Source organism: Sturnira hondurensis, unplaced genomic scaffold (genome assembly GCF_014824575.4).
Source record: "Sturnira hondurensis isolate 20B ecotype Veracruz unplaced genomic scaffold, ASM1482457v3 Scaffold0008860, whole genome shotgun sequence".
Taxonomy (NCBI): domain Eukaryota; kingdom Metazoa; phylum Chordata; class Mammalia; order Chiroptera; family Phyllostomidae; genus Sturnira; species Sturnira hondurensis.
In genome coordinates this window covers 2460056-2478055 of record NW_028081491.1, presented here as the reverse complement: position 1 = coordinate 2478055, position 18000 = coordinate 2460056, and the positions used below count along the sequence as shown (strand labels likewise).

General features: G+C 40.0%; 1 protein-coding gene across 5 annotated transcripts in view; it reads left to right on the top strand.

Annotated features, from left to right (window-relative positions):
- Positions 1-18000, top strand: part of AOPEP (aminopeptidase O (putative)) — a 426177-nt gene that overhangs the window by 94323 nt on the left and 313854 nt on the right. For all 5 annotated transcript variants that reach the window (XR_005067928.1, XR_005067927.1, XR_005067929.1 and 2 more), the window contains exon 4: positions 3579-3732. Coding sequence is in view for 2 of the 5 variants with exons in the window: in XM_037056214.1 (XP_036912109.1) it covers positions 3579-3732 (154 nt within the window). In the remaining 3 variants the exon portion in view is untranslated. The remainder of the gene's footprint in view (positions 1-3578; positions 3733-18000) is intronic.

Below are 18000 nucleotides of genomic sequence, written 5' to 3'. Positions count from 1 at the left end.
ACAGCTGATCCATGTTTCTCTCACAGATTGATGTTTCCCTCCCTGTCTTTCTCCCTCTTTTCCACTCTCTCTAAAAATAAATTTTTAAAAAGCCTGGTTTCTGACATTCCGGAAACCAGATAGGGAAGATGGAAGATGGCTGGTGCTCTCAGCATCTGATATGCATACATTCATCTAACCCCCTCAACTGTGCCACACACCCACCCCCAGTCTAGAGGCCCTCTCTTTTACTCTCTATAGAAAATAAACTTCCAGTTATTTTATTGGTGTGTGGGGAATGGGCATATATAGCCCAGGTGTGTGGAGTAGGGGAGGCCATTCAGGGATCTAAGCCCTTCTCAGCCAGGCCTGCTTAGCTTATCCTTTCCCCAACCCCAGTTTTGGAGCTTCTAGGGGATAAAGTGAGGTGGATCTTTTTCTCCACTACTAAGTTAAGATTCAGGTTTGCTGTGTCATTTACCACTCTTTCACCGGCATTCTAACTTCCAGTATTTTGCAGCTAGTATCTCTAATATTCTTGTAGTATTCTCCCTGTTTTTGTTTGTTTATGGGTTAAAAATATCCTTTGCTGTCCTTTACTTGGGTTTGGAGAAGAAATAAAGCCTCATATATTTAATCTTTTATTTTTACCTTAAAGCATCACCATTGCTGTGGGGGTTTATTAAACTCCCACAGGTCTGAAGTTTTAAAAGAAAAATTCAGTGACTTATGATAAATATTCCAAAATATACTTCAGAGAAAGAATGGCCAGACCACAGTCCTTTAATTACAAAAATTCAGTTATTCAAGATTTTTCTTTTAAACCAAGGCTGTTCAAAACATTTAGTCCCTCACCCACAACTTCTTTCCTGGTCTTCCATCTCCATGCTCCCCACAATTTGCATGGGCTCTCATTGTGCTGTCTAGTCCAAATTTCGAGTATTTTGCTCCTTTCTCCATGGAGAAACTGCAGGGAGGCATCAGTTTGAAGAGAATGAGATAGCTGTGGGAAGCTAGAAAAATTAGGGAGGTGGGCACAGTATAGCATGTCATGTCAGATCCATGCCATGCTTTTATCAAGACCTCTGTGACTGTCTGTAGCCTCTTCTTACTGGCTTGAAATCAGAGCAGCAATTCTCCTTAAAGCTGTGACTTTCCTTCCAGCCCCAAAGAAGCTACATACACCACTGGATTGGCTCTGGTCTCTTTAAAAAGGAACATACTTGCCTTGGCTGGTGTAGCTCAGTGGATTGAGCATGGGCCAGTGTACCAAAGGGTCACTAGTTTGATTCCCACTCAGGGAACATGCCTGGGTTGAGGGCCAGATCTCCAATAGGGGGCACACGAGAGGCAACCACACATTGATGTTTCTCTCCCTCTTTTCTTCCCTTCCCCTCTCTCTAAAAATAAAATAAATAAAATCTAAAGAAAAAGAAAACAAGGAACATGCCTTAATCTTGTTAGTTATTTTTGGAAAGAGTGATTTCAAGAATGGCCAGTCTGATTGCAGAAGCAGAATGAAACTTATAAGCAAGTTTGAGAGGATGGCTAGCTCTGTGATGGGTTTCCAGCCATTCTGAGCATGCCCTTCTATAGTCTTTCTTCAAGTATGTTTCCTCTAATGATTTCCAAACTTGATATATATCGTATTTATTCAAAGTTGATTTCATAGATACTTTTTCCCTTAAGTATAGTTATTTGTTTTCTACTTAAAAATTTGTCTTTCTGCCCTGGCTGGTGTGGCTTAGTAGATTGAGTGCTGGCCTGCAAACCAAAAGGTTGCTGGTTTGATTCCTGGTGAGGGCGCATGCCTGGGTTATGGGCCAGGTCTCTAGTTGGGGACATGTGAGAGGCAACTGATCGTTGTATTTCTTGCACATTGCTATTTCTCTCCCTCTTTCTCTCTCTCCCTTCCCCTCTCTCTAAAGTAAATAAATAAAAATTTCTAAAAAAACTTTTTAAAATTTGTTTTTCAACAGAGTTCTGCAGTGTATTTTTGGGGGGTTGATCTAAGTTGGTAGTTTCAGAGGGCAATAAATAATGACCTTTTACCTCTATGAGTTCAGAATTAGCTGAGAAACAAAGAAGCCAAGCATATGGAGATGAAAATCTAACCTTTATAACCCTGGCTGGTTTGGCTCAGTGGATTGAGCACCACCCTGTGAACCAAAGGGTCACTGGTTTGATTCCCAGTCAGGACACATGCCTGGGTTAGGTCCCTACTTGGGGGCGCACAAGAGGCAATCACACATTGATGTTTCTCTCCTTTTTTTCCTCCTTTCTTCTCTGTCTAAAATACACGAATTAAATATTTTTTTAAAAATCTCATCTTTCTTATTGATTTTTTACGGTAAAGGACTTTGAAAAATGTCATGTTAGGTCTGCTGACCAATATGGGCATGATACCATTTTGTTTGCCCCTGAATATGACATCTATCTGCTTACTAACCAAACTGGACACCTTGGGCCACTCCATGACTGTTTAACCCTCTAAAACTTAAAATAAGAGAGAGAAGAGTGGCTCCTGGTAAGGAATTAGTAAGGGGCTGAAAGAGAGACTAGGTTGTGTTACTTAAATGGACCATGCGGAACATGAACAGTGCAGAGTTGTTCCATAGTCTGAGGTCATATTAATTCTGCTAAGACATACCACCATCAATTTATAGCAGGTGCTCAAAAAATATTATATAAAATCAGGTTGTGTGATGCATTCAGATTTCAGAAGCATTAGAACCATTTTCCCATCTTAGAAATAAGGAAGCACAGTGTTATAAGTTATCAACCATTTGTTCCTTTGGTAAAAGCCTTCTAGAAGGTTTGGACTAACTGGCAGGCACAAGCTTGGCTGGGGTGAGGAGTCCCAGCCGTAACTCCAGCCTTGTTACACACTAGGTGGGAGTCCTTGGCTCTATGGAACCTCTCCCGGCCTGTTTTTCATCTGCTCAGTGAGGAAAGGGGGATCAGCCCAATATATTAACAGATAAAAAGGATAGGGATATAAGACCTGAACTTCTACAATTAATTATTGTATTTTCAGAGTTGGTACTAAAACCCCGGTATTTCCCTTTTTTAGTCTCATTGTATTCTACTCTATCCATTTTAGATGGACTTGATTTAGGCAAAATAGTGGAATAGAAATGATCATTCATTTGTCCATCCATCCATCCATCCATCCATCCATTCATTTGTTCATCGAAGTGAGCATCTTTTTTCTTTTTTTGTGCCAAGTACTATGATAGGCAATAAGGATGAATGAAACATGTTTTTGTTTCTACAGCAGCATACAACCTATACTTTTATGTGTTTGCAGCTATTAGTGACCACCTCAACCACCACCATTCATTTATAGCCTAACTTGAAGGGCTTCAAACTGATTCCTGGAACAGACCCAAACCTCCCTGGCTGCCCTGAAACTATCATCTCTCTTATGCTTCCCCTGAGACCTGGAATAATGTCCCTTTAGTTGACATGACTCGCCTCCAAGAACTGGCTCATACCATCTTAGGACACAAATTCTTCAAGTGCCTAAAGAGAAAAAATATAAGTAAGGTCCAGATACATACATTGGCCTCATTAGATTTTTCTCTTTCTGGTTATAGGGAGCTTAAGCTGGCATTACTATGTAACCATGCCGATGCCAGCCTCCACCTTTACAATTGCAGTGGGATCTTGGACAGAAGTGAAGCCAGAGACCTGCTCATCAAATGATCTGGCAGCAGAGAGATCCTTCTCAGCTTCCGAGGCTGACTTCAGGTTTGTATTTGGGAACTTGCTGAAAAACAAACACTTGAGAGAGTAGAATGATGCATTTATTCCAAGCGCTGGGAATGTGAGTCATCCCTGCTGAGAAACTAAACCAAACTATGACTAATCAAAGCAGGAAAAGCCCTACTGGGAGGGAAAGAGTTGAGAGGCCAAAATGTGGGCATATTGTTTATGCAGAAAGAACAAGAAGAAAGTAAGTATATGTGAAATCCTCTGTGCAGTCAGGTGAAATATTTTTGTGTATTTGGTTAAGTCAACAGAATCTTCTTCTTTAATACTTTTCCCTCTTTCTACACCTTTTAACTTTGGATTTCAGTGCTTATTTGATCAAAAACACAACTTAATAAAAAGAAGTTGCTTATCCGATGGGTTCCTTTGTTGTCCACTATGCTGTTGTGGTTCCAGTGACTGCTGCTAGCAGTGTCTTTGTGGGGAGTTTGAGGGAGGACAGCCTCCTTAGGAGCACAGGACATAAGGAAGCTGTCACAAGGCTATTGGGTTTTGAGAATCCTGCTGGGTTAGGGCTCTGTTACCTTCAGGAGCAATTCCTTCTTTTCAGAACTGATTAGAGGAAATCAGTTTAAAATTTTTTTAAATTAGTATAGGCCATTAGATGTTCAACTATTCTAGCTTCTTGAGAGTCAAAGGGAAGAAGGAGAATGCAAATAATAGGCTCAGGAGTGTGCTAATCATGCAGTGTGATATCATGCAGTGTGGTATCTTTTACTTCTAGCTCAGTTTAATCATTTTTCCTATTTACAGGTAGTCACTAAGCTAGTATCCTGTGATGGAGAATGCCCAGAATCCGGGGACAGATGGTTTTGTCAGGATGGGCGGGGTAGGCCAAAATGGCGGCTGGACTACAATCCAAAATGGCAGCTGAACTACAACCTGGAAAAGACAGCTGAAGTCAAACCAGAGAGCCGAAAGGGCAGGCTTTGCCAAAGCGGATATCTGTATAGCAACCTGAGTCCAAGGAAAGCCACCAATGATATATTGCCGCTTTGTTCAAAGGGGACCAATCCCCAGCTCCCACGAAGAGAGCCAACCAAAATAAAACCCTGCCACATTCCCTGCTTGGGCGTGACTTCCCCAGCGGCCCCACTCTGGGGACCAGAGAACCTCACCTGGGTACGCAAACCCCAATAAAGCTCTATACTGCCTAATTTTGTGGCTGATTGGCATTTCTTCCTCAGCGGAGCCTAAGAAAACCTTTCAGTTTTTTCATCCTTGAAATCCAACTCAGATATGCTCAGAGTACAAATATCTTTTGTGTTGGTTGTTTTGCCATGTTGCTTTTGCTCTTCCTACACGGACTATAGTGGTTGGTGTGGGTAGATGATAAAGGCATCAAGTGCTCTTTTATGATGGGCATGTCTCATTACCTGCATTTTGCTTTTTGTTGGAAGGAAGGTAATTTCCACTTCTTGGTTGGTAAGTTACCTATTTTGGACCATTTTCTATGAGCTATATAGAGTATTGTAAATTGCTTATAGGATTTTACTTATTCCCAAGAGAAGAAGAGAATTGTAGACAAGTGACATATGTTACTTTCAAATGGGAATATTTAATTGCTGTGAGACCCTCTAGTGCTTTCTTTCCCTGTCACTGAGCTCACACGGTAGGCATCATTTTGGAAGTCCAGGCAGCCAGATTTCTAATTAGGGACGACAGGTGCCCTGGAGAGTCACTTCGATCTACAATGAACTTGGTATGAGTGAGAAATAAACTTTTTTTGGTTAAGCCACTGAAATAATGGGGATGTTTGTTATTATAGCATATCCTAGCCTATCTTGAATTGATACAGAAGCCATTTAATGTTTGAAGTTAGGGAAAGTCTTGGTCTACGTGTCATCTTGCTTAGTTCTGAGGATAAATTTGTATGGTAGATAGGCTTTATTAATTCTATATTTAAAGATAAAATAATGATATTGAGACTTCAAACAGCAGAATGTTCACATTCATGTCCCTACTGAGTTACAATACCTGGATTCACATCTGGGTTCAACCCCCTGGAGAGGTGATTCAGAATCTTTTCTGGGGGCTTTTAAAAACTGCACTATATCCATGCCTCACCTGGAGTCTGGTCCACCTTTTCATATGGAGAGTCAGTGCCGCTGTGATTGAGTCACTATTATTGATTGGAATGTGTCGTGTTGTAACAGAAAACAGAAATAGAGAGCATTTCCTGTGAGCCTGAAGGTGTCATCTCCATTGACTAGGTATGTTTCTTTGGGCAAAGCCATACTTTCCTTCTCTGCAGAATAAAGAGTTTTCTAGGGGTGAAGATGGTTGGTGTTTCTCAAATTCTTCACGGCGAAGCAACACTGCTCTTCACCTACAGCCTCGGCTGATTTACTGTTAGAAGAGGTGTGCAGTTGGAAAATGTGTGCCTTGGGAAGGCTAGAGGGAGGCAAAGAAAGAAATTTGTTATTTGGTCTTTCTAGCCATATGTGCAGGAATCCAAAGCAGGGGAGTGGGCAGCAATCATTTCCTATATGTTCTCTCTGCTGCCCACAAGCAGCTGAAATGGCTGTTTACTTTTCTGCATCCATAATTGTGAAGGAGGAGGACATGGCTGAATGAAGTGGGGATTGTAGGGGGTAGGATATCTGAATCCCTGTTAGAGTTTATGGGAGGGGGTAAATACAACTCCTCCCTTGTCCACCTGAGTTCAGAACCAACTGAGAAACAGAAGGAGAATGAAGGATATGTTTTATTATTGAAAGAAGCTGGATTGAGTTAATACTCAGGCATACAGTGTTAATTGGCTTTCTAATACTCCATTTCCAATTTAGACAAACATCTCCACCCAGCTGTACCACTGCTAACCTCCACAACAGAGATGCACACAGCCTGCCTAACAGCCAAAAGCACCCGCTCTGTGGGCAAGCAGATTCGGAAAGAGAAAGTCCCAAGTGACCCAGCCAATCAGATCAGCTAGAGAGAGAGTGAAGGGTGCCACTGCAGGCAGGGAATCTTGTCCTCATATGGAAATGTGAGGCTTGGGGGTGGTGGAGTCCTGCCTGCACTCCTTTCCGTGTCTGACGTGCTATGACTAAGTTTTCCCTTCATTTATCACTGCGCTTGTCCATCAGAAATGTACTGCTGATAAAATAATAGCTTACATTTGTTTGGTCCTTCCCTGGCTATGCACTTCATGTATGCTGTTTTTAGTCATCAGAGGGTGGCTTTGTGTTTTTATCCATTAAGTCTTTGGCTCCACACTAAGTTTGCCAACAAAGGTTCTCTGAAGTGCCAAGTGCAGTGGTGTTTTTGGTTATGTTCACATCTGGTCCCCTTGTCTTTCCCAACCCCTGCCCCTACTTCAAGTCTTCCGAAGACCACTAGTTCAATTCATGTAAATGTAACATTTACAGAGACCTCATGTGCCACAGGCTTTCATTTGCCTAATGTGTTCAGGCGCATTAGGGTCCCAGAAATTTGGCCAAAGTATTGGTTACTGAACTTTGGGTCACTGTTCATGTGGGCCAAGTTATAGGAAGAACAGTCCTTCCTCCAGCTCCAGTTCTACATATTTCCAGCCCACTCTGGCTGGGCATTTTAGTAAATACATTAATTACAGGGCACTTAGATAAACCGTTGAAAATTTATTAATTTTATTTGGCTGCAGTATAAGCTTCTCCAACCACAGGGGAATCTTTGTATCACATTTAATCTCTTGAGGTCTTTGTTAAAGCATTGTCTTCACTTTGGGGCCATACACTTTAAGCAGGACGCTTGGATAAAGTCCAGAGGAACTCAGCAAAAATGATTAAAAGCATGGAAAACATGCAGCATGGAGCATGGAAAAGCATGGGAGAGGCACCGAGGCTGCTAACCCTAAAGAAGAACAGATGTGGTAGGGTACGCGAAGTCAATGAAAAGTTGGACTTTCGAGAATGAGATCCTGTTTCTATCTCTTTGAGAGTCTAGAAAAGAAGGAATGGTGGGTACAGATCATAGGGAGAAATTCGAATGTCCAGAATACCCTTCACTTCACTTTGAGAGGAGCCTTTGCATATCTTTTCAGCTTGATTTGGTTTGTCCAGTCCTTGCGCCCCGAGAGTATTTCAGGTCTCTGTCTCATGTTGCAAGTATCTCATTTTGCTTTGTAATATACCGAATGCCTGAGAAGAACACATCTGACTTTCAGAACTACTATATCATCATTTATGTTGACATTGTCAGCAATGCATTGGGGGCTGGTGGTAGCAGTTTGAACACTTGTGATATTTAGGAAGATCTACTCTGCTAGCTAAAATGTTAATAAATTGTGTAAACCTAAACTAATCAGAACTAAAAACTTTTTCTTGTAACAAAACTGTAAATTCCTCAAAGGTAGGGTCAGAGATTTATTCAGATGTATGTACGTGGCAGCTCCCTCTGGAGTGCCTTGAACAGAGCAAGAATGCAGGAAATATTTACTGAGTTTTCACATGAACCAAGGAAGGGGTTGTGGAAAAAGAATATCCATTCCCTGGGGAGACTTTCCAGTGATTTCTTTTGAACCTAAGACAAACATTTGTGTGAGGTGGTTTCAGTACAGCCATGCCTTGAAACAAGAGGATAGCTAAAGGAGAACCTTTTGAGGCTCTGAGTAAAACACAGTCATTTCTTGGAGAGACTTCTTGTATAAGAGGGGACCAATAGCCTGGTTTCCATCATTTACCAGCCTAACATATATTTTACCCTTCTTCCCACTAAGTAATATTAATAGGCAATATTGACAAGGAGGAACAGGAAACTGGAGAGCCACAGGGCAGCTGAGCTCAGCTTTAGGAAAATTCCAGATTCCAAATTTACTTAAGAAGCATAATGAAGTATGTGGAGAAGGAGAGTCTGGAGGGAGGAGGTTGTGATGATTCATGGTGTAATGAATAATTGTTATTCTAGGAATGTGTGCATTAATTGGGAAAATGTATATAAATTATTCAGAACAGTGCACAGCACATAGTAAGTGTTAAATGACTAAGTAGCAGTTCTGGTAGAAGTTATTTGTGTTTACTACTCTTATCATTAGTATTATAGATTATTAGTAATTAACAATTAAATATTATAACCTTAATTATTAAAATGTTTACTCTGATTACAAGCCTGGGCACAAGGAACAGCTATTTACAGATTCTTCATTTGTTGATGATATCAAGAGTATATTGGAGCAAGCACATATACAGTGATTTGTGATTGAAGGTTAGTCTGAAGGAAAGATAGAGCATCTTTGAGTTAATACTGGTTCTGTAGAAGTCTAGTCATGGCTTTATGACTAAGTATTCCCTCCCTACTTCAGGAACACGGCTGTTGTATGAAGAGGGGTCTCGTGGTAAATTGTCATAGAATCATAGTGCCATGAAAAACCTTGGAAACCATTTTAAGTTTTTTGTTTGTTTTTTAAAATATATTTTATTGATTATGCTATTACAGTTGTCCCATTATCCTCCCTTTATTCCCCTCCACTCTGCAGACCCCCCCAACTGAATTCCCTCACCCCCTTAGTTCATGTCCATGGGTCGTACATATAAGTTATTAGGTTTCTACATTTCCATACTCTTCTTAACCTCCCCATGCCTGTTTTCTATCTACTATTTATGCTACTCATTCCCTTTGCCTTTCCCCCCACTCCCCTTACCTACTGATAACTCTCCAGGTGATCTCCATTTCTGTGATTCTGTTCCTGTTCTAGTTGTTTGTTTAGTTTGTTTTTGTTTTTATTTTTTTAGGTTCAGTTGTTGGTAGCTGTGAATTTGTTGTCATTTTAGTTCATATTTTTGATCTTCTTTTTCTTAGGTAAGTCCCTTTAACGTTTCTCATAATAAGGGCTTGGTAATGATGAACTCTTTCAATTCGACCTTATCTGGGAAGCACTTTATCTGCCCTTCCATTCTAAATGATTGCTTTGCTGGGTAGATTAATCTTGGATGTAGGTCCTTGCCTTTCATGACTTCAAATATTTCTTTGTAGCCCATTCTTGCCTGTAAGGTTTTTTTTGAGAAATTGGCTCAGAATCTTATGGGAACTCCTTTGTAGGGAACTGTTTCCTTTTCTCTTGCTGATTTTAAGATTCTCTCCTTATCTTTAATCTTGGGTAATGTAATTCTGATGTGCCTTGGTGTGTTCCTTCTTGGGTCCAACTTCTTTGGGACTCTCTGAGCTTCCTGGATTTCCTGGAAGTCTATTTCCTTTGCCAGATTGGGGAAGTTCTCCTTCATTATGTTTTCAAATAAGTTTTCCATTTCTTGCTCTTCCTCTTTTCCTTCTGGCATCCCTATGATTCAGATGCTGGAACATTGAAAGTTGTCCTGGAGGTTCCTAAGCCTCTCCTCATTTTTTCGTATTCTTGATTCTTCATTTTCTTCTGGTTGGATTTTGTTCTGGTTTCTTTTTTCTAGTCCAGACCATTGCTTTGAGTCCCGGTTCCCTTCCCTTCACTGTTGGTTCCCTATAGATTTTCCTTTATTTCACTTTTCATAGCCTTCACTTTTTCCTCTATTTGGTGACCACACTAAACCGATTTTGTGAGCGTCCTGATTACCAGTGTTTTGAGCTGTGCGTCTGGTAGGTTGGCTATCTCTTTGTCACTTAGTTGTATTTTCTCTGGAGCTTTGATCTGTTCTTTCATTTGGGGCATTTTTTTGTCTTGATGCACCTGTTATGTAGTGAGGCGTGGAGCCTTAGGTGTTCAGCAGGGTGGGGCAACCCACGTTATTGTGTTTGGCACTGTATGTGGGGGAGGGGTCCAAGAAGAAACAATGCTGCAAGTTCAGCTCTCAGTTGGCTTTCAGGCACTTCCCCCACTAGCCACAATCAAATTGGGTCCTTCTGGTGTTGATTCCTGGGTGGGTGGTTTTGTGTATATTCTATGACTCTGTGGGTCTCTCTCCAAGGAACTCTCCAATGAACTTTCCTGTGAGGCTGGGAGTTTCTACCACTGCCACAATTCCCACAGGTTTTTTCAGTCAGAGGTTTTGAGGCTTTTTCCCCCCTCGCTAGAACCTTGGTTTCTTGGTCTGTCTTACTCCCCAGGTGTTCCTCCCGATTTATCCAGACACAAGTGTGGGACTACCAGCTCCACCAGCCACCACCTTTTCATGAGTCCTCTCCACCCAGCTGCCTATCTCCACCGTTCCTACTGGTCTGGATGAATCTTTCTTCTTTAACTCCTTGGTTATCAGATTTCCATGCAGTTCAATTTCAGTATTGGTGGTTTTTTGTTTTTAATTTTTTTGTTGTCCTTCTTTTGGTTGTATGAGAAGGGAAAGTATATTTATCTACGCCTCTATCTTGGCCCAAAGTCTGTTTGTTTTTAATGAAAGTATAATTAATGTGCAGCAGCATGAACAGCTCTTAAGTGTTTGGCTTGATTAGTTTTTGACAGTTGTATGCATGTTAACCCAGATAAAGAACATTCCATCACCCCAGTAAGTTCCTTCACACCCCTTTCCCATCAACTCCTTTCCCAGCATCCTCTTCTGTGAGACCATGTCAGAGGTGAGGAAAAGAGGCCACAGAGACTGAGTGGTTTGTGTCAGGTCACAGTTAGCCAGTTGTTCAGGTTTCCTGGTCCCGTGTTGGAGCCCATGTGTGGTCTCCTAGATGCGGTTTCCATTTTTATTGGGATCCTTAATGATCTCACTTACCCATAACTTGATTGTCTTAAAGTTTTACATTTTCTCTGAGGCTTTAATTAGGAAAAATGGTGCTAATTCACCCAAATGAAATGACCTTTATTGCCTTGGATAGTGTCATTCCTCTCCAGAGAGAATTTAAGTCACCTTTTCTCTCGAACAAATTGGCTTTTATTGTATATCTTTGGCTACCTCAAATTATTCTCCAATGTTTGAGGTTATTGATCTCAAAAAAATAGTCTTACCCATGATATGTTTCTAGACAGGCTAATGGAATACCTCCTTACAAAACTGTACTTTGGTAGGTGGGATTTAAACTTATACTCCAAGTCTGTCCTGAAGATGCCTCTTCACTTCCAATTTTTCTAATATTTGAAGTGGTCTCAAAGCTTTTCAATAGAATTTAAGCTCAAATTACCATAGCACATTATATACCTATATAAATACATTAGGAAAAGGTATCGTGATGGTTAATCTAGTAAATGGTGGTTTTTCAGTTTGTGAGAGCTTTGATTAAATTGCTATACCAATACACTTATAGTCATTAGGTGGACATCGAAGCCTTTTTGGTTAAATGTTTACCAGTAGGCACCTACCCTCACTTTCTCCATAAAGCAGGGTTAACAATCTAGGGACTTTCGCTAGCATTCAATATCAGCAGTTATATTCTTCCCGTCACCTTATTCTAGGAGAAATATTTATGGGTCTTCTCCCATTATTTTTCCCCAATTGTGCTAAAATGTAATCAGTGCTGGCAGTTATGTTCTATGACGTCATCAGTGCTGGCAGTTATGTTCTATGTACTGCCAGAAGTTGAGGCTTATCTCCGCACTGTGTGGCCCGTCTTGGGCAGTGCTGATGTGGATGGATGAAAAGCACTTCAGAAATTTATAGAGACTTTATTGTTACAGTTCATCCATCTTGGAACATATCAGTATTTTAAGGGTTTTCTCTTTTTAAATTTTTTTATTTAATTATTGTTCAAGTTCAGTTTTCTGTCTTTTACTCCCATCCCAGGCAACCCCCCCTTGTGCTCACCACCTCCCTCCCATTTCCACCCCCCTTAGTTGTCCATGTGTCCTTTATACTAGTTCCTGTAAATCCTTCCCCTTTCTCCCCTGAAATTCCCTCCTTTCTCCCCTCTGGTCCCTGGCAGCCTGTTCTATATTTCAGTGGCTTTGGTTACATTTTGCTTGTTAGGTTCCTGTTAAAGGCAAGATCATATGGTATTTGTCTTTTACCACCTGGTGCATTTCACTCAGCATAATGCTTTAGCTTTCCAGTTCCATCCACACTGTTGCAAAGGGTAGCAGCTCCTTTCTGCTGCATAGAATTCCTTTCTGTAAATGTACCACAATTTTTGGATCCATTCATTTACTGATGGGCAGCTAGGTTGTGTCCAGCACTTGCCTATTGTATATTGTGCTGCTATGAACATTGGGGTGCATGCATTATTTTGGATTGGTGTTTCAGGGTTCTTAGGATATAATCCCAGCAGTGACATTGCTGGGTCAAAAGGCAGTTCCATTTTTAATTTTCTGAGGAAATTCCATACTGTTTTACACAGTAGCTGCACCGGTCTACAATCCTGCCAACAGTGTACTGGGGTTCCCTCTTCTCCACGTCCTCCCAAACACTTGTTTGTTGATTTGTTTATGATGGCCATTCTGACCAGTGTGAGGTGGTATCTCATTGTGGTTTTACTTTGCATCTCTCTGATGGCTAGTGGTGCTGAGCATCTTTTCGTATGCCTCTGGGACCTCTGTATGTCCTATTTGGGGAAGTGTCTGTTCAGGTCTTTTGTCCATTTTTTAATTGGGTTGCTTATCTTCTTAGAGTAGAATTGTATAAATACTTTATATATTTTGGAGATTAAACCCTTGTCTGAGGTATCATTGGTGAATATGTTTTTCCATACAGTTGGTTCTCTTTTTATTTTAGTACTATTTTCTTTAGCTGTGCAAAACTTTTAATTTTGATGAGATCCCATTTGTTTATTCTTTGCTTTATGTCCCTTGCCCTAGGGGACATACCAGTAAAAAATTTGCTATGGGAAATATCTGAGATTTTCTTGCCAATGTTTTCCTCTAGGACTTTAATGGTGTCATGGCTTATATTTAAGTCTTTTATCCACCCTGAATTTATTTTGGTGTATGATGTAAGTTGGTGCTTGAGTTTCATTTTTTTTGGAAGGTAGCTGTCTAGTTCTCCCAACACCATTTGTTGAAAAGGCTATCTTCACTCCATTTTATGTTGCTGACCACTTTGTTGAATATTAATTGGCCGTAGAGATTTGGGTTTATTTCTGGGCTCTCTGTTCTGTTCCATTGTTCTTGTGCCTGTTTTTATGACAGTACTAGGCTGTTTTGATTACAGTGGCCTTGTAATACAGTTTGATATCAGGTATTGTGATCCCTCCTACTTTGTTCTTCTTTCTCAACATTGCAGCTGCTATTCGGGGTCATTTATGGTTCCATATAAATTTTTGAAGTGTTTGTTCTATGTCTGTGAAGTATGCCATTGGTACTTTAATAGGTATTGCATTGAATCTGTAAATTGCTTTGGGTGGTATGGACATTTTGATGATGTTAATTCTTCCAATCCATGAACATGGTATATGTTTCCATTTGTTTGTGTCTTCCTTGATTTCTTCCTTCAGTGTTGTGTAATTTTCAACATACAGGTCTTTTATGTCCTTGATTAGGTTTATTCCTAGGTATTTTGTTTTTGTTTTTGCTATATCAAATGGGATTTTTTTCTTGATTTCTGCTTCTACTGTTTCATTGTTGGTATACAAAAATGCCTTTGATTTCTGGATATTGACTTTGTTTCCTGCTGTTTTGCCAAATTCATTTATTAGTTCGAGCAATTTTTTGGTAGAGGCTATAAGATTTTCCATGTACACTATCATGTCATCTGCAAACAATGCCAGTTTTGTTTCCTCCTTTCCGATTTGTATGCCTTTTATTTCCTTTTCTTGCCTAATCGCTGTGGCTAGAACTTCTAATACTATATTGAATAGAAGTGGTAAAAGTGAGCAACTTTCTCTTGTTCCTGATCTTAGTGGAAAAGATTTAAGTTTTTGCTCATTGAGTATGATGTTGCCTGTAGGTCTTTCATATATGGCCTTTATTATATTGAGGAATGTTCCCTCTATTCCCATTTTTCTGAATACCTTTATCATAAATGGGTGTTGTACCTTATCAAAAGCTTTTCCCGCATCTATTGATATGATCATGTGGTTTTTGTCTTTGCTTTTGTTTATGTGATGTATTACATTTACTGATTTATGAATATTGAACCATCCTTGCATCCCTGGGATGAATCCCACTTGGTCGTGGTGTATGATCTTTTTGCTGTATTGTTGGATGCGACTTGCCAATATTTTATTGAGGATTTTAGCATCTATGTTCATCAGCGATATTGGCCTGAAGTTTTCTTTCTTTGTTGTGTGTCTATCTGGCTTTGGAATTAGGATGATGCTGGCTTCATAAAAAGAGTTGGGGAGTTTTCCCTCCTTTTGGATTTTTTGGAATAGTCTGTGAAGAGTAGGGGTTAGCTCTTCCTTAAAACCTTTGTAGAATTCTCCTGTGAAACCATCTGGTCCAGGGCTTTTGTGTGATGGGAGTTTTTATATTACTGCTTCAATTTCATCTGCTGTTATTGGTCTGTTCAGGTTTTCTGCTTCTTTTTCATTGAGGTTTGGAAGATTATATTTTTCTAGAAATTTGTCCATTTCACCTAGGTTTTCAAATTTCTTGGCATACAGTTCTGCATAGTAATTTCTTACAATCCTTTCTATTTCTGTGGTATCAGTTGTAATCTCTCCTCTTTCATTTCTGATTGTGTTTATTTGGGTCCTCTCTCTTCTTTTCTTGATGAGCCTACTTAAAGGCTTGTCTGTTTTGTTTATCTTTCAAAAAACCAACTCCTAGATTCATTGATCCTTAGAATTGTGCTTTTAGTCTCTATGTCATTTAGTTCTGCTCTGATCTTGGTTATTTCTTTCCTTCTATTTGCTCTGGGCTGTCTTTGTTGTTGTTCTTCAAGTTCTTGGAGGCGTCAGGTTAGGTTGTTTGTTTGAAATGTTTCTATCTTCTTTAGGTAAGCCTGTATTGCTATGAACTTCCCTCTCAGGACTGCCTTCACTGTGTCCCATAAGTTTTGGTTTGTTGTGAGTTCATTTTCATGTGTTTCCAGAAACTTTTTGATTTCTTCCCTAAATTCTGTCTTGACCCATTTATTGTTTAATAGCATACCATTCAGTCTCCATGCTTTTGGGTGTTTTCAGTTTTTTCCTGTGGGGTTAGTTTCCAATTTCAGTCCCTTGTGATCAGAGAAAATGCTTGGAATGTTTTCTGTTTTTCTGAAATTGTTGAGACTCGTTTTGTGTCCTGTCATGTGGTCTATCTTTGAAAATATTCCATGTGAATTTGAAAAGAATGTGTATTTAGCTTCTTTGGGATGGAGGGCTCCATATATATCAATTAGGTCCATTTCATCTAGGGTGTCGTTTAATGCTGCAATGTCTTTGTTGATATTTTGTTTGGAAGATTTGCCCATTTTTGACAGTGGGGTTTTAAAATCCCCAACTATAATTGTGTTGCTGTCAATATCTTCTTAAAGTCCTCTAAGATTTTCTTTATATATTTGGATGGTCCTATGTTGGGTGCATATATATTTACAATGTTAAGTCTTCTTGGTGGATTCCTTCCTTGAGTATTATGAAGTCACCTTCTGAGTCTCTTTTTATGGCCCTTTTCTGGAAGTCTGTTTTGTCTGGTATGAGTATTGCTACCCCGGCTTTTTTTTCCTAGCCGTTTGCTTGGAAAATTTGTTTCCAGCCCCTCAGTTTTAGTCTGTGTAGGTATTTTGTCCTGAGGTGGGTCTTTTGTAGGCAGCAAATGTGTGGGTCATGCTTTCTTATCTATTCAGCTATTCTATGTCTTTTGTTTGGAGCATTTAATCTATTTTTGTTTAAGGTTATTATTGATAGGTACTTATTAATTGTCATTTTAATACCTGTGCTTTTCATTATCTCTCTCTTTACCTTCCTTTCCTTGAAGCAGACCTTCTAGTATTTCTTGCAGAGCTGGTTTGGTGGAGGTGTATTCTTTTAGACTTCTTTTGTCTCGGAAGCTCTTTATTTGGCCTTCTATTTTCATTGAGAGCCTTGCTGGATAAAGTAACCTTAGTTGAAGGCCTGTGGTTCTCATTACTTGGAATATTTCTTTCCATTCTCTTCTTTCTTGGAGTGTTTCCACTGAGAAGTCAGCAGCTAACCTTATTGGGGCTCCCTTGTATGTTACTTCCTTTTTCTCCCTTGCTGCCTTTAAGATTCTCTGTTTGTCTTGAAATTTTGCCCTTTTTATGATGATGTGTCCAGAAGTGGGCCTCTTTGAGTTCCTCTTGATTGGGACTCTCTGTGTTTCCTGGATTTGTGTGACTTTTTCTCTGATCAAATTAGGGAAGTTTTCCGTTGTTACTTTTTAAGTAGATTTTCTATCCCTTGCTCTTCTTCTTCTCCTTCTGGTATCCCTATTATTCGGATATTATTACGTTTCATATTGTCTTGCATTTCTCTTAATCCCTCCTCATTCTTTCTGAGCCTCTTTTCCTTTTGTTGCTCTTTCTGGGAGTTTTTTTCTACTTTGTCCTCCAACTTGCTGATTTGATCTCCTGCTTCATGGATCCTGCTTTTGATTTCTTCCACTGTGTTCTTCAGCTCCGTAATTGTATTCTTCATTTCCTCTTGGCCCTTGTTGATGGTTTCTATTTCCTTTTTCATGTTGATAGTTTGCAGTGAGTTCATTGTATCTTCCCTGTAGTTTCTCATAGCTCATTCTGAGCTCTTTGAACTTCCTGAAACCAGTGCTGAGAGTTTAGTATCTAATAGCTGACTTGCCTCTATTTCATCTAATATTGTATCTGAGGCTTCCTCCTTTCCTTTCATTTGGGCATTGTTTCTTTGTCTTCCCATTGTTTGTGAGACTTTTCTTGTTACCTTCAGCTTCTTAAAGTGATTTGTTCTGTCTTCCTTGGTTTATGGTGTGAACGTCTGTGTTGTAATACCTGTGAGATTCAGTGGTGTGGTCTCCTCGATCTCTCCAGCTTGCTATTCTTGGGCTGTCCTTTACGTTGCCTCTGAGTTTGTCTTTGGGATTTGGTTGTTGTTGGGTCTTTCTTTTGTGTGTCCTTCCCACCAGCTGGTGAACTGATGGTCCCTCTGTCCACTACACTTTTCAATTTGCTGTGCTGGTGAGGGCGGGTTGTGTTGAAGCTAGTTCTTCTGCATGCACAGCGTTTTGAGGGTTGTCTTTTGCTCTTGTTCAGTTTCTCCACTGTTTACTTGTATTTCCAGATAGGTCTTGGGTTGATGTTTGTGTGGTTTCCACTCTCTCTTTCACCTTCTTCTGTTGTTATCTGTTGGTGGTTCCTTTGTTGTTGGGTTTCCTTTTCCAGTGGGTATCCTGATGTTAATTGCTTCCACCTACTCTTTTTTGTGTATGTGATAAGTTGGAGAGAAAAGCCAAATGGTTTATGGCATTAGGAAATATTCTATGATATTTACAGTAGCAGTTGGTAGAGAAGAGATAGGAGATCCTTTGGCTATATATAGTGTTACGTGTAA